Below are 15,343 nucleotides of genomic sequence, written 5' to 3'. Positions count from 1 at the left end.
CCGCCGCACTCGCACGCCCGCTGGCGCAGCGGCCGGCTCGGCGCCGCCGCTGCCGACGTCGAAGCTGAGGCTGCCGAGCAGGTTTACGCACAAGCCGGCCATGAAGGCAGCCGCACCCGGCGCCGCGTCGTGGGCCGCCAGCAGGCGTCTGGCCGCCCGCTCGACCTGGCCGCCGCCCGCCACCCACACGACGGCCAGCGCCGGCGCACGCAGCAGCACGCGTGCCAGCCGCGAGGCGGCGCCGAAGTCGGCGAGGGCAGCGCCGGCGCCCCGCAGGCGCCTGCGCATCTGCAGCAGCGTGGGGAGCGGGTCGGCGCTGCAGGCCTCGATCAGGGCTTCAACAGCCGCAAGCACCGCGTGTCGCTCCGCGAGCGTCGCCATCCCGCACAACTCCCCAATCTGATCTTCCGCCTCGCCCCGCGCCGCATCGCCCAGCCGCCGCAGCACAAATGGCCGCGGCACCCCCGCCGCGGCCAGTGCGCGGTCGAGCAGCGCGGCGCCGCCCTCCGCCTCGGACTGGCCGCCGGCGGCCGCCTCTTCTGCGGCGTCGCGCAGAGCTGCAGCTGCGGCCGCGGTGTGGCTAAGCGCCTCTGCGCCCGCGTGGACGCCTGAGCCGAGCCTGCCGCCACCCCTGCTGCTGGCGTGCTGCTCAAGCCGCTGATACGCCCGCAGCAGCCTGTCAGAAATCTGCGCCCGCTCAAATGGCGGCAACGGCTGCGCCTGTCCGGTCGCCGCCTGCTGTGTTGCCACCTGCTCGATTGCTGACCTTTCACCCCTGGACTGTGCCACGCAATCCTCTGCCGCAAACCGCTCGATCGCCTCCATCAAGGCCGCGGCCATGGCGGCCTCCGCCTCCGCGCCGGGGCGGGCGGCTGCGCCTGCGGCATGCGCCGCGGCGGCCGTGGCCGCTGGGGCGGCAGAGGCATCAGGGGAGCTGCCGCCCTGGCCGCCTCCCTGGACACGCACGGCATGCAGCTGCGGCTGCACGGTGACGCCGTCGGTCTCCAGCTGCTGCACTCCCTGCTCCACCCATGCGGTGATGTCGGGGTCGACCCTGCCGCCCCCCAGGCAAACGAAGGTGACGACGCGCACGACCCCGCTGCTCGATTCGCTGTGCTCGCGAGCCAGCCACACTGCAGCCAGCGGCGGCACGGTCGCAGCCTCACCGGGGCCGCCCTGCTGCTGCTGGTGCTGGTGCTGCGAGGACGTCAGCAGCAGCAGCAGCTTGCAGCCGCTGTCGTCAGCTTCATCTGGCAGCGGCAGCTGCCACGCGTCCACGGGTGCGGAGGCCGGCTGCGCCACGTCCACCACCTGCACGCCGCCACGCGCAACCGCCGCCGCCGCTGCCTGCCCCCCATCTGCAAAGAACAGCCCAGACCAGACCAATGCCGCGGCCCTGTGCTGCTCCAGGCTGCCGCAGCGCCGCAGCTGGCGGCCGAAGCCCGAGGCGAGCGCGGCGCTCAGGGGGGCGGGCCCTGCGGTGCCCGCGCCGCGCATGAAGCGGCAGAGTGATGCCAACAGGCTGTTGTGCAGCTGCACGGCCGCGCTCGCAGCGTGGTTGCGGATGAACAGCCCGTGGGAGCTGCCTGGCAGCGCCTCGGCGCGCGCAGCCAGGGCCCGCAACACCTCTGCGTGGGTGGGCCGGCTGGTCGGCGAAGCAGCCGCCGCGCTGCTGCTGTCGTCTGCCGCTTGCTCTGCTGGACTGGCGGGCCCGACTGCTGCACAGCCGGCGTTGTCTTGGGTCTGCCCCGCGTCTGCTGATCCCGCTGCTGCTGCAGCTGCCACAGCAGGCGCCACACCTGTCTTGGCCTCGACCCCGTTTGCCTCCGCTTTGGCGCCAGCAGCGGCGCAGCCGCCGGCAGCCTCCCGCTCGACTGCGTCGCCCGCAGCTGCGGCCGCCGCGGCATCGGCGGCCTCCTCCAGTATCGCCGCCAGATCACACCTGATCTGAGCGAGCGAGCTGAGGGCCTGGATCGAGTTGACTCGCTCCGCAATGCACCCAGGGGCGCCGCCCGCCGCTGCCACTGCGGCGGTCGCCGCAAGGAGCTCCCGCGGCAGCGCCAGCCGGGACGCCCACTGCGCGGCCGCGAGCTCGAGTGCCGCGTGCATCGCTCGCACGGCGTCTGCGGCCCCGGCCGGCGCGCGCTTGATCATGTCTCGCGCGCTGGCCGCCATGGACCGCCGCACCTCGGCGACCGGCCTCAGCAGCAGCTGCTGCAGCTCGTACGAAAGCGACGACTCGCCGCAGCCGTCAATGAGATCCTGCGCCGCGGCCACGAACGGCCGCACCACCCGCAGATCTTCCAGCCAGCGCGCTGGCTCGTCCCACGCGGCAAGGCCGCCGACGGCGCCCTCTACCTGCGCCAGCAGCGCGGCCGCCGCGGGCGCGCCCGCGAGCGCCCGCGCGCGGCGCGCGGCGTCGAGCGCTGCGCGGAGGCCGGTGAGGTGGCGCGCGACGCCCGGCAGGCGCCGCAGCTGCAGCGCGCGGTCGGGGGCGTCGGCAAATGACGCGCCGCAGAGGAACAGGCGCGCAGCAGTATCAACACCTGACGACAGCTGCTGTAGCGTTGCGCCCAGGCGGCGGAGGGCGGCGTCTGCGGGCGGCGCCGCGGCGTCCGCGCCACGCGCCAGGCGGCAGGTGTGCAGCAGCTGCCGGCGGCCGTCTGCCGGCGGTAGCGCTTCCGCCAGCTGCAGGTCGTCCAGCAGGCGCAGGAGCGTGTGGCGGCGCTCGGGGTTTAGTGGAATGGTGAGGGCCCGGAGCACCTGAGGTTTTGCAGGAGTGGTGGTTCAAAGGGGGAAGGGCTATTATGCAAGTGACCAGCGGAGTGGTGGGCGCTTTACAATGCCAATGCTGTGTGCGGCTTCTGCTGAATGGTTGCAGCCTGCACTGCACTGCAAGCTCGCATTGTTCACACTGCTTGACTCATTATTCTTGGTGAGTGTCACCGCACAGCAACCATCAATGAAGCCACGCAATAGTACTTGATGCGCCATGATTCCAGGTACCCCCACCATTAGCGTGAATGAGTGGAACACTCAAGTTCAAAACGGTATGAACCCCAAGCGTGTGCACAGCCGCGAACTCCTCAGCCCACCTCCTCTGCCAGCTCCACCCCGGTCTGCACGTCATCGCACGCAGCCACCAGCGCCCACGCCGCCGCCTCGACCGCCGCCTCCAGTGCCGCCGCATTCTCCGCGAGCGGCGCCGCCTCCAGGCGCCAGCGGTCGTGCCCGCGGCGCGGCGGCTGCTGCGTCTCGTAGTGCAGGCGACGCAGGTCTGGGGCGCCGGCGAGCGCGGCCAGCTCTCGCAGCAGCAGCGCGCGCTGCCGGGCGTCTGCGACGCTGGGCAGGTACGACTGCAGCACTCCGCGTGCTACTGCCGCCGGCGGCGCCGTGTCGGGCGCAGCTGTCAGCACGCGCGCCGCCGCGTGCGCCGCGCGCAGCGCCGCGCGCGCGGTGAGCGGTGCGCCGGGCGGCGGCTCGACGGCGCCGGAGGCGACCAGCTGCAGCGCGCGCGCGTGGAAGCGCGAGATGAGCGCGGCGAGCTCCGCGCCGCCGCTTACGCCGGTCAGGCGGAGTGCCAGGGTGGCGGCGAGGTCGTGGCCCGCGGCGCCTTCCGGGCCTGCTGCCGCCAGGCCGGCGTCCAGGGGCTGCACCCGCAAGTGGAGCACTCTGTTGAGCAGCGCGCCCGAGAGGCACCCCGCGCGGTCGCCGCCGCGGCGGAGGCTGGCGGTCGCGAAGAGGCGGAAATTTGGGTGTATGGTGCCGGCTGCGCGGGAGAGGGAAAGGCCGTCCTCCCGTTCATGCAGGTCGAGTGAGGGGCTGTCCTCCATGAGGGGGTTGAGGCGCTCCACCACCTCTGGCGGGGCGAGGTCGATATTGTCTAGCAGCACCTGTTTATGGAAAGTAATCGCGAGCAATAGGGGCGAGGGAGAAATGTGCTGAGTTAGCATGTTGAGTGGAAGGGGGGCTTCGACGCTTCAAGTCGAGCGACTGAGAAGAAAGCATCTGGAAGGTGGGGGGCCAGGGCAAGGCAAGAGGCGAGGACTGGGTCTGCCGAGCCTGGCAACTCACCCAGTCGCCGGCCTTTATCGCCGCCACCAAATCTGACTCGGCCCACGCAAACGCCAGGCCCTGCTGCTGCTGCCGCGCCGCCGCCTCGAACGACCGCCTCAGCCGCTCGGCCTCCGCTGCCAGCCGCAGCGCCGCTTGCTGCCCCTCGTCCGCCCCCAAGGCCAGCGGCCCGTTGGACGCGGCGCCAAGGAGCTCCTCGCACGCCGCCAGAACCGCAGCCTGCTCGCCGTCGGTCGGCAGGCGGCCAGCGGCGGCCGCCGCCGCCCCGCCGTGCGCGCCCACCCACCCCAGGCCCCGCGCCGCCAGCAGCAGCCGCTGCAGCGCCGCCACGGTCGCGTGGCGGCCGGCGGGGGCGCGGGCGAGGGCGGGCAGCAGGTGGTGCAGCGCGAGGGAGGTGCAGTCGCCGACGAGCTGGCGCAGCTCCCGCGCTAGAGAGGCGTCTGGGCCGCCGCTGTCGACGGGCAGCCATTGACCAATGATGGACGTGGCCTCTGTTGTGAGGCAGTGAGTTGTACGTGACGAACACACATTTCAGCAGGGGTGTGATGAATGTGTTTACGGATAGGATTTGCAAACAACTAGGGTTTGCAACCCAGCAGTCGCACAATCGCCTAGCAGCTGCGAAACCCCCCAATTGTGAGAAGGAAGAGCAGACTGCCAATGGACTGCCGCGCTACCCCCACCAGTAGCAACATACATCATTTGACTGCCATCATGGCTCAAACCTCCCCACGCACTCCTCACAATGTACAACCACGCACCTGTGTCAGCCGCCAGGGGGATGACGTGCAGCCGCCGCTGCGCCAGCCGTGCCAGCTCAGCCACCATGCTGGTCTTGCCACTGGGTTGGGGGGGAGTGGTGCGGCACACATATTCACGTTGCGAAGGCAGGGTCAGATGAGTCATCGTGACTAATATGCATGGGCGGGTTAGGAGACTAGATTGTATTGTGGAGCAAGGTATATGTCGACTGCCAGACTCAAACATCACAACCCGACGGCCCCTAGACGTGCCTCGGCCTCACCTGCAGGTGGGCCCCTCCACAAACACGGTGCGCCCCGACTGGCAGGCTACGGCGAGAGCCTCCAGCCGCTGCACGGTGCGCGGCGTGTGGGCCAGCGCCGGCGCCGACGGCACGACATCGCCTGCACGGTGGGGATGGCAAAAGATTGGTTGTTTGGTTGAAAGCCGCAGGTTTTTACGGGCAGGGCGAGCTGACCAACCTGGTTGACCAGTTTTTAGTTCTGCAAGAGCACCTGCGTTATCGCCGGCACAAGTCAACCCCGCACATTTGTGTGAGTAGGTACGTGAAGCGACACCACAGGCCTCTGTCACCAGCTGTGTCACCAACCCCCAGCCACCCACCCTTTGCCAGGTACACGCTGCCGACCCGCAGCACGCCGGGCGCCGCCTCGTCCACATCCGCGGCGCCGCCGCCCGAACGCCACGCGGCGCCGAACCCGGGCACCCCCAGCTCCCGCTCGATGACGTCAGCGACCGCCTGCTGGTCTTCCGCGGATGCGAGGCGCTCGCCGTACACGAGCGCCACGACTTTGGCCAGGACCAGCAGGCGGGGGTCCGCGTCGCAGGTGAGTGGGGAGAGGGGCGAGGCGTCGAAGGTGGAGGGCTCCTTGGTGGCTGTGCGTCGGTAGTCGTTTAGGTGGTCCCTCATTGTGGCGGCCACGGTGTCGCGGACCTGGCAGGTTTGGGGGGATTGGTTGTGGTGGGCGGCGGAGGAGCGTGGCGAAAGGTCGGCGCGGTTCAGATACGGGCCAAACTTGCGGCGAAGAGGGAGTGCAGAGAGCGTGATTGATTGTGCAGCACGGACATGATGCATGCCCAGCACAAAACAGCGCATGGCAGCTCAGCACAGCTCGGGCAAAAGACACGGTGCAGCGCAGAATATCAGGCAACCAACCCCTCCACACACACCTCCTCCTCCCCCCCCCCAACAAAGGGGCCCGGGGCCCCACCTTGATCAAATCCCGGAGGTTGAGCTCCACTGGCGCCCCGCCGCGCCCAATCTCGCGCTTCGCCGCGGCGACCTGCAACGCCGCGTGGCAGTTGTGGACCGCCGTCATGTGGGGCGGCTCCAGGAAGCCGCGCTGCACCAGCGGTGCGAAGAGGTCGAGCACGATGCCCCTGACCTCCGGCTCCAACGGCGCCTCCAGGCGGACCGCCGCCAGCTGGCCGCGCAGCGAGCGCGGCAGCTGGCTGCGGCCGCCGCCGACGGAGCGGGGGTTGCAGGTCGCGAACACGCGGACTCCTTCCAGGGGCAGGGTGATGCCGTATGAGGGCACCGTGAACTGCTTTTGGCCGCTGGAGGGGGTGATGAGTGGGGTTGGTGGTTGCATCGAGGGGTTAGAGGGGTCGGAATGGCAGTGAGTAAGACGGGGGTCTGATTGTGAGTAGCCGTGGGTTCTGCTCCGGCCACAGATACGCAAAGCACAAGCTAAAAGTGTGGATTTGAGAACCTATCAAGACTGGATGGTGCTCGCTGGTGAGACCACACACCACCTTCGTGGCTATGCCGCTTTGCTGTTTATGCCCATGTTGGTTTAATACCCAGCGCACACTCGACACAAAGCGATCGCTCATGAAAGAAATCAAGCGGATGCAGGTGTGTGTGTATGTATGTGTGCATGTGTGTGTATGTATGTGTGCATGTGTGTGTGTGTGTGTGTGTGTGTGTGTGTGTGTGCACACATACGTGTGCACACGCGCGGGGGATACAGAGAGGGTTCGCGTGTGCGTGGTGCATATGTGTCTGTCAAGGGTGCCACAAGCGCGCACCTGTCCAGCAGCGGAGCCACCACCTCCAGCACCTCTGGCGGGGCCAGGTTGATCTCGTCCAGCAGGATCCACCGCCGGTCACGCACCGCGCGCAGCAGGGCGCCATCCTGTCTTGCCAATGCCTGTGAGGGAGTGGGCACAGGGCCGGGCTTCATGGCGCAGGCGCAGGCGTCGCCTAATAAAGGTAGTGTACTTGCACCTGCCGCGCGGCACACTTCTAAGGGGCGCGTCTGGCACTTGCGGACCAAAAAAGCAAGCAACTCAAGGCAGGCTTGGTCAACCCCCAAATCCTGGGCGTGACGTCACTGTCCGACCTCCTTCTGTCAAAGATCGCCCTCGCCTCATCTCGCTCTTTCCCCACAGATCAAATGCACTGAAGCCCTTGAGCCCCCACGCACCCGGCGGGCCCTCGAGCAGCAGCGGCACGCCCGCCGTCATCGCCGCGAAGACGCGCTCAAAGCTGGCCACCGTCGACGGCGCGAGCGACAGCGGCAGCCGCGCGAGCGCGCTGGGGTCGGCGCGGGGGCTCAGCGGCGCCGACACGCCGCTGGACTTGATTACCAGCCGCCCGCGGACGACCTCCAGCACGGAGGCTGGGTCCTCAAACACGCCGCCCTCCGGCGGGGCCGCCGGCGGCGCCGCGAGGCGGGCGCACGCGGCGCGCGCCGCGGGCGGCAGCGCCGCAGCCGCGGGGCTGTCGCGCAGCCAGGCGGCCAGCAGCTGCGCCTGCTGCTCTGATGAGAGGCTGTCCAGCGCAAAGAAGCGGGCGCCCGCCACGACGCGCGCCTCAAGGCAGCGCTCGCCGACGTGCCCGGCCACAAAGTCCGCCCACCGCAGCAGCGAGCGCAGGCCGCCCGCACCGCCGCTGCTGATGTCAGCGGCGGAGCCCGCCTGCTCGGCCGCCGCGCGGCTGATGCTCAGCATCATATCCGCCAGCGCCGCCGCCGTGGCCGTGGCCGTCTTGGACGATTGTTGCCGTTCCCGTTTGCCTGGCGCGCCCGGGCCGGCGGCCGAGAAACCGCCCCCGCCGGCCAGGCCGCTGAGCAGGCGGTGCTGCAGCACCCAGTGCAGCGTGCCGCCGTTGCAAGCGCCTGCACCCGTGGGCGCGCCGGGCTCGTCCTCGTAGGGCGCCACGTAGACCGGCGTGAAGCGGGACAGCGTTGCCGGACTGAGCTTCGGCGGCCGCCTGCCGTCGGCCCCGGTGTGCACGGTCGCAAACACCTGGAAGCCTCCGGGCAGCGCCACATCTGTCGCGTCGCCGCCGCCGCCGCTGTCACAGGCAGTGACGTCCTCTGTGACTGCAAACGACGGCTCCGGCTCGAGCAGGCTGTTCAGGCGCTCTGTCACCGCCTGGCTGGGGGCGTCAAAGTCCTCCAGCAGCAGCAGGCCGCCCTCCTGCGCGGCGCGTGTCACCGGGCCCTCCCTGAAGATGAAGCGCGGCTCGCCCCTGCGCGCCGACGGCGACGACACGTCCGCCCACAGGCGCCGCAGCCTGGCCAGCGCGGCGGCCGCGGCTGCGTCGGGCGCGGCGGTGGCGGCTGAGAGGCGTGAGAGCAGGTCCAGCGCTTCCTCCGCCGCGGCCGCGAGGGCGGCCGGCAGCGGGGGCGGCAGCTCGTCGCCGCCCAGATCCTCGTACAGCCGCATCATTGCGTCCAGATCACACGCCTCTGCCAGCGCGCTGCCACCCGCGCCCTCTGACGACTCCTCGCTGGGGCCGCCTGCAGCGGGCGCCGCGCCGCGGTCAGAAGCCTCCGGCTCTGCCGCTGCCGCGGAGGCAGCAGAGCGGGCGATTTGGTCGCCCGTGCTGCTGCCTGTCGCAAGGGCTGCGCCGCCTGGGTTGGCCGTGCTGCTCCCGACCCACTCCGCATCGCCGGCCGGCTGTGGCGGCGCGATCCTATTGGCTGCGTCGAGGGCGACAATGCTGGTGCTGCTGTCGCTGTCGCCGCCTGCAGGGGCTGTGGCGCCATATGCAGCAAAGAGACCTTCCAGATCGTCGCTGTCCGAAAGCACCTCCCAATCATCATCATCGCTGCTGTCCACGACCCGCCCCGCCCTGGACACCGGTAGCGCAAAGGCGCCAGCCTGCTGCCGCGCGGGAGGGGCGGCGCCCGCGCCGGCGCCCTCCGGCGGCGGCGAGCCCTCTGCCAGCTCAGCCAGCAGGCCGGGCGCCCGCCGCGCCGCCTCGGCCGCGGCGTCGCGCATCAGCTGGTCGCGGCGCGTCTCCGCTGCTGTGTCGTCATCATCACCATCATCATCTCCAATCTCTGCACCGGGCAGCAGGCCCCAGGCGCCCAAAAACCAATCGTCCCCGGCCGCTGCGCCGGCGGCAGCCGAGGCGCCCGGCTTGCTAGCTGGCGCCGCTGCGAGGTGCTGCTGCTTGAACGCGTGGATGGCGTCTGGCAGGCGCGCCGCCAGCAGCGTGTCAAGGCTGCTGGCGTCGGCGTCGCCGCTGTCGCCGAGCGGGCGGCCGCCGGTCAGCGCGGACTGCCGCCGCCGCAGCTGGCGGCAGCCGGAGAGGAAGGCGTCGAGGCACTCGGCAAAGGAGTGAGGCACCAAGGTGCCGACCAGGTCTGAGCCCTCGGTCTCTGTGGGTGGTGTAAAAAGGGTGTGTGATTGGGTTGAGTAGGTTGTCATGGGATGAGTTTTATTGTGCAGACGGGTTGGTTTCAAGACGATGAAGACTCTGGATCTTCAGGATGCAGTCAGGTCCCAAAAGCAACTGACAGCCCTGAAAACCATCAACAGCCCTGAAAATCGACCCTGGGAAGCTGAGCAGGCAGAGCAGCAGGCTGGCCACCGGCCCCAGCAAAGGTGGGATGATCAAATAATCAGCTGGCTGGCGCTGTAAACAATCACCCGGCCAACGCAAGCGCTCACCGGTGGACAGGTGGACTGTTGTCAGGGCCGCGCCAGTGAGCGCCGCCCAGGTGTTGACCAGCAGGCTCTTGTAGCACGTCGGCCCCAGCAGCAGCACAGGCTCGCGCGCCGCGGCCGCGAACGCGACCTGCACCAGAGCGCGCCGCAGCGGCGCAGGCAGAGCGCCGGGGTCCGCGGCGAGCGGGCTCCTGTCTAGTCGCGCTCCGGGCACGCGGGCGACGGCGCCGCCGGCGCTGAAGGCGACACAGTCAGCCTCTTGGACAACGGTGTAGGCGGTGGGCTCAGGGTCCGGCTCCTCTTTGCCGCCGTCGAGGGCCTTTTTCAGCCCCTCCTGCAGGGCCGCCGCATCGCCGTCCGCGTGGCCGCCGGCCCCCGGCCGGCAGCGCGGCCGCAGCAGCGACGCGGCCGCGGCCGGCAGCGGCAGGCACAGCAGCCGGTGGCGCCGCTCCACCTTTGTGAGCTCGCGCATCGTGACCCGCAGGCCGGGCGGCGCGCCCCTGAGCGCCTCGTACAGCGCCGCCAGCAGCGCCGCCTCGGCCGCCCCCAGCGGCGGCAGCAGCGCCGCGCCGTCCCCGCCGCCCGCGGGGACGGCGCCGGCGGGGACGGGCACGCGGCGGCGCTGGAGGATCTCTGAAAGCTCCTCGGCGCCAAAGTCTGGCACCTGCACCTCCAAAAACCTCGAGCGCAGCGACAGCGGCAGCGGGTTGCGGTTGGCGTAGCTGGCGTCGTTCTGGGTCGCGAAGAAGCGGAAGCCAGCGGCGACGGGGACGTCCAGGTCGGTGCCGGGCACGCGCAGGGTGGGGCGGCCCTCGAGCAGGGGCAGCAGGACAGCCATCACGCCGGGCGGCGCGAGGTTGAACTCGTCTGGTTGAAAGGGTAGATGGGAGGTAGGATGTTTGGTTGGCTGGTTGGCCGGTTGGGTGGTTAGCTGACTTGTTGGTTGGCTGGTTGGTTGCATGATTGGTTTTTGGGTTGGTTGGGTTGTAGGATGGTTGATTTTTGTATCTGTTGCTGGATCAGCTGTGGTGGAGCGTGTGAGTGGCGGGAGGAGACGGGTGTCGCTGGCTGATAGAAGAGCGGGCTTGCAAGGAGGACAGCGCAGCCTGCGAGCTTGTAACAAAAGAACACTACAATGTCAGGAGCAAGCATGGTGCCAGCATGCCAACCCCAATGACAAGGCAGCCAGCCCCTTGGACCCATGCTATCGACCCATAGAGCCATGCCCTGTTGCACCACCTGCGCCGCCAACCCACCTGCCACGAACCAGTGCCCCAGCCGCACTGCTCTGACGAGCGGACCCTCTGCAAAGCTGAAGCCGGCTCCAGACGGCAGGTAGCTGCCAAAGTAGTCGGCCACGCCGGTGGTGTCCGCGTTGTTGACCCGCACCAACGCCCGCGGCCCGTCCGGCCAGGCCGCCGCGAGCGCCGCGACCAGCGACGTCTTGCCGACCGCCGCGGGGCCCTCCAGCAGCACCGGCCTGCAGCAGCACACCGCGGACACCACCGCGGCGCCCGCCGCGACGCGGCTGCCAGCCAGCACGTGGCGGCCGCCCATGCGCTGCGCGAGCTGGGACAGCAGCGCCGCCGCGCCGCATCGGGCGCTGCTTTCGGCGTCTGCGTCTGCGTTGGCGTTGGGGGGCGGCAGGCGCAGCACCTCCCGGAGCCGCACGGCGACGTGCCGCTGCATTAGCTCGGGCAGGGCTGCGAGGCGGGGGCCAAACACAATGGTGTAGGCGGTGAACAGAGCCGCTGCGAAGCTATCGACGCTGCCGATGCTGTCGCTGTCGCAGTCGCTGACGCCGCCGGCCTGGCCAGCGGTCACCAGCGCGCCGCTGTGGGCGGCGTAAGCCGAGTCCAAGAAAAGCACAAAAGTGCGCAGCGTCAGCGGCGCCACCGGCGGCGCCCTGCCCCGGCCGCAGCCGCTGACTGTACCCAGCTCGGCGCGCAGGAAGGCGCACGCGGCGGCGGCCAGGGCGGCTGCCCCCGGCTGGCTGCCGGCCGCATCGCCGCACACCGCAGCCGCGATCTGCTCGATCTCAGATCTGAACTCCGCCTCGGGCGCCTGCATGGGGTCGTCCACGACGACCTGGCTGAAACGATTTGAAAGCGCCGGCGACAGCTCGCGGCCCTCGACGCCGACGTCCGGCCCGCCGCGGCGCGTGGGCGGCGTGAAGGTGGCCAGCAGGCGGAAGCCAGGGCCCGGCTGCAGCGGGGCCGTGTCGCCGCGCTCCGCGAGCAGGAGCGTGGGCGGCGACTCCAGGAGCGAGTTGAGGCGCTCTGACACAGGGCCTGCGGGGTGCGTGGGCGCGCATGTGTGCGTGTGAGCATGATTGGGATTGATGGTGATTATGTAAGGCCTTTCCAAAGCATCCAGACTGATGCTTCCGAAAGAGTAGATGACATGAGGAGAGGAATACAATCATCTGCACGTGCACACCAGCACGTGTGCGTTGGATGCCGAGCGCCCGCCAAAACCCCAGCACGGACCTCTCAACCCGACATGTCACCAGCCGCGCGCTCACCATCCGCATTCTGCAGGCCGTCCAGCAGCACGCAGCCCCCGCCCTCAAACGCGCGTGCCACGGGCCCGTGCGCCCACGCGACCAGGCGGCCGCGGCCCTCGGCGGAGGGCTGCTGCTGACCAACCAGATCTGCGGGCTCGGTGTCCGTGGTGACGTTGATCTGCTGCATTGCTGGCTCACCCAAGATGCCCGCCAGTGCCACTAGCGCCGCCGACTTGCCGCAGCCATCCCGGCCAACAAGCAGCAGCGGCTCGCCGTGGCGCAGCGCGAGCGCGGCGAGGCGCCACGCGCGCAGCACGCGCGGCGTGACTGCGAAGGGCGTGCGCGAGCCGGCGGCGGCAACTGCGCCCAGCTCGGCGGCCGCGGCGACGCCGGCGCCAAAGTGGCGCGCGAACGCGTCTGCCACCGCCGCCCTTGCCTCGCCGTGCCGCAGCCACGAGCAGTACAGGCGCAGGCCGAGCGCCCCAGCGTCCGCGGCGTCGCCGCAGCCCTCGGCGCGCGCGGCGCTGAGCCAGGCGTGCAGCCATGAGGAATCTATCAAGTACAGCCCACAGCGCCCCACCAGCTCAGCGCCGAGCAGCATCCGCGCCGCGTCCGCATGCGCGGCCGCGGCTGGGGCCTCCCAAGGCGCTGCTGCGGCGGTGGCGGCGGTCACAGGCCTCGGGCCGTCGCCAGGCGCGCCCCTGAGGGGCAGGGTGACGTGCTCCCCCAGCTGCAGGCAGGCATCGGCGCCGTCGTCACCGGCAGCCAGCGACCACTCGGCAGCGGCGGCGGCGGCAGCGGCAGTGGGCGCCTGCCAGCCGCCCGCTGCGGCAATGACGGCGAGCAGCTCGGCGCGCGCCTCGGGCCGCCGGAAGCGCGCCGCGTAGACAGCGACCGACGTGAACGCCAGCGCAGACGCCACGCAGGCGTCGCGGGCGCTGCCGCCGCCGCCGCTTGTGCCGCCAATGGGGGCGGCGGCCGGGGCTGCAGGTGCAGGGGCGGGGGCAGGTGGGACGAGTGGTGCCACCTGGTGGGCCCACTTCAACAGTTCTCGGATGGAGATGGCGGTGTGGGGGCCAGTCTGATAGGAGGGGGAGGGATGGTGGCCGGGGCTCACATGAGCAGATAGAGACGGGTGGCTGGTGAAGGGTGGAGGGGTTGATTCGGGAGCAGCGCTGCGCTGCAGCGTGTGAAGCCAGCCTCTGTGGCGGCGCAGCCTGTCATGGATGACATGGTGCATGAGGTGTTGCAACAAATGAGGAACGGCACGTGCTACGCAGCCCAGGTTTGGCAGCAAGCAGGCGCGGTGGATGATTCAAGGGCGCCTGCCACCCGAAGGGACTAATTGCACGCGTGTCTGACGGAGGGTCCCCATCAGAGGTCTCGCCATCCGCCCCCGCAGCGGCCGAGGCGCACCTCCGGGATGGGCGGCTGCCTGCGGCCGATCGCCTCCTGCACCCTCTCGTGCACCGCCACCATTCGCGCCGCGAGTGGTCGCGCCCTGGCGGGTGCCACGCCCTCCGCCTGGAGCGTCTCGGCGACCACGGTGACCCACTCCTCTGCTGGCAGCTCTTGAAACACAACCTGGGGTAGAAGTTTGTCGGGGTTGGGGTTCATGGTTTGTGGAGCTTGGGGGGTCAAGAATGCGAGGGCGATGTCAGGACTTATCCTGACATCATCTGATACCTAAAAAGGTAAGCTGTGCCCCACAAGTGCTGAGGCGGTTGTCAACCCCTTAGAGGATGGCCCTCGTTCAACCGCGCAATATCAGCACGCAAATCACTGCCGCGCGAAGCGCAGCGGCGGCCGCCAGGCCCAGGCCTGCATTGCGGTTCCGCTGCAAGGGTTCCCTGCCCAACAGCCCCTTCATGGCGAGTCATCATGAGTCGAACCCCCCACCTTGGCGAAGCGGTCGACAAGGTCTGGTGAGAGGCGCTCCCGGTGGCCCTTGAAGTGGCCGGTGTGGGGGTTCTGGGTGGCAAACAGCCGGAAGGAGGGGTGCATGCGCACCGTCTTGACCGGGTTGCTTGCTGAGCTGGCGTCCTCGATGCGCAGCTCCTGGGAAGGAAGGTTGCGGTTGAGGTGAGGCGGTGGAGGGGGCGAGGTGCTGTTAAGGGGGTGGTGCTGGGATTGGCCATACACAAAGGAGGCCTGGGTGTGTGCAATCTGGCAACAACGGTGCGCCCAAGGGATGCATGTGCATTGCACCTGCGGGTGTGCGTTTGCAGTCGGCGTCGAGGGTGAATGGCAAAACAAACTGCTCAACAGCAGCTGCACAGCCTTGTCAAAAAACATGTAAAGGGCTGGCGGCGGCGGCAATTGCCCCCAGGACAACCCGCTGGCCACCTCATCACCTGGCAGTCCATGGCCTGCCTGATGCTCTGCAGCACGTCGTCTGGCGCCAGGTTCAGCTCGTCCAGGACGACTGCATACCCCTCCTCAAACGCGACAGCAAACGGCTGCTTGCTGAACACAAACCGCCGCGGCGCGGACGGCGAGGCGCCGGCGCCAGCGCCCGCGTCGACGCCGGCGCCGGCTGCGGGTGCCGGCGCGGCCTGCAGCTGGATGCGGCCGAACAAGTCGTCGCGCGCGATGCTGGCCGACATGTTAATGCGCAGCAGGCGCTGGCCCTTGAGCGCGGCGGCCGCGGCGATCGTGGCGGTCTTGCCGACGCCTGCGGTCGGGGCCAAAGCGGCGGCGCGGGGCAGCATGCATGGACGCTTGTCAAAAATGCACGCAGAGATTTTCCATCCCCGCCGATTGTTGGTGTGCTAGTACATATCCATTTGATTTTGCCTCACAACCAAGAAGCCATGCAGCGCCAGCACAACCAATGGCAAGGCACCACATCCACGCGCCAGCAGCGCACCCGTGCCACCCTCCAGCAGGAGCGGCAGCCCGCAGTCCCACGCCTCCAGCACGCGCTTGAGGTTCTCGATGGTGGTGGGCGTGCGCACGAGCCCGCCCGCGGCGGCGCCAGCGCCGGCCGTGGCACCCAGCGCCGCGTCCGCGGGCAGGCCGAGCGCGGGCAGCGGGGGTGCGGCCGCGGCGGGGCCGCCACGGGCGGCGGCGGCCGCGCCTGAGCCGAGCCGGCTC

At 69.7% G+C, this 15,343-nt stretch overlaps 1 protein-coding gene across 1 annotated transcript in view; it reads right to left on the bottom strand.

Annotated features, from left to right (window-relative positions):
- The window catches only part of MNEG_2649 (Midasin), a gene marked incomplete at both ends in the record, with an annotated part of 28,411 nt that extends 13,453 nt beyond the window's left edge, over positions 1-14,958 (bottom strand). Inside the window, 16 exons of the mRNA XM_014048874.1 lie at positions 117-2,763; positions 3,096-3,893; positions 4,075-4,565; positions 4,836-4,915; positions 5,099-5,219; positions 5,440-5,770; positions 6,048-6,393; positions 6,868-7,042; positions 7,266-9,452; positions 9,745-10,608; positions 10,998-12,032; positions 12,266-13,231; positions 13,365-13,386; positions 13,664-13,831; positions 14,147-14,305; positions 14,602-14,958. Of these exons, the coding sequence (XP_013904328.1) occupies positions 117-2,763; positions 3,096-3,893; positions 4,075-4,565; positions 4,836-4,915; positions 5,099-5,219; positions 5,440-5,770; positions 6,048-6,393; positions 6,868-7,042; positions 7,266-9,452; positions 9,745-10,608; positions 10,998-12,032; positions 12,266-13,231; positions 13,365-13,386; positions 13,664-13,831; positions 14,147-14,305; positions 14,602-14,958 (10,747 nt within the window). The remainder of the gene's footprint in view (positions 1-116; positions 2,764-3,095; positions 3,894-4,074; positions 4,566-4,835; positions 4,916-5,098; positions 5,220-5,439; positions 5,771-6,047; positions 6,394-6,867; positions 7,043-7,265; positions 9,453-9,744; positions 10,609-10,997; positions 12,033-12,265; positions 13,232-13,364; positions 13,387-13,663; positions 13,832-14,146; positions 14,306-14,601) is intronic.
- Between the last annotated feature and the right edge of the window lie 385 nt (positions 14,959-15,343).

This window comes from Monoraphidium neglectum (genome assembly GCF_000611645.1).
Source record: "Monoraphidium neglectum strain SAG 48.87 unplaced genomic scaffold scaffold00307, whole genome shotgun sequence".
Lineage (NCBI taxonomy): Eukaryota > Viridiplantae > Chlorophyta > Chlorophyceae > Sphaeropleales > Selenastraceae > Monoraphidium > Monoraphidium neglectum.
Note: the sequence above shows the minus strand (reverse complement) of the source record. Positions and strands in the feature narration are given on the sequence as shown.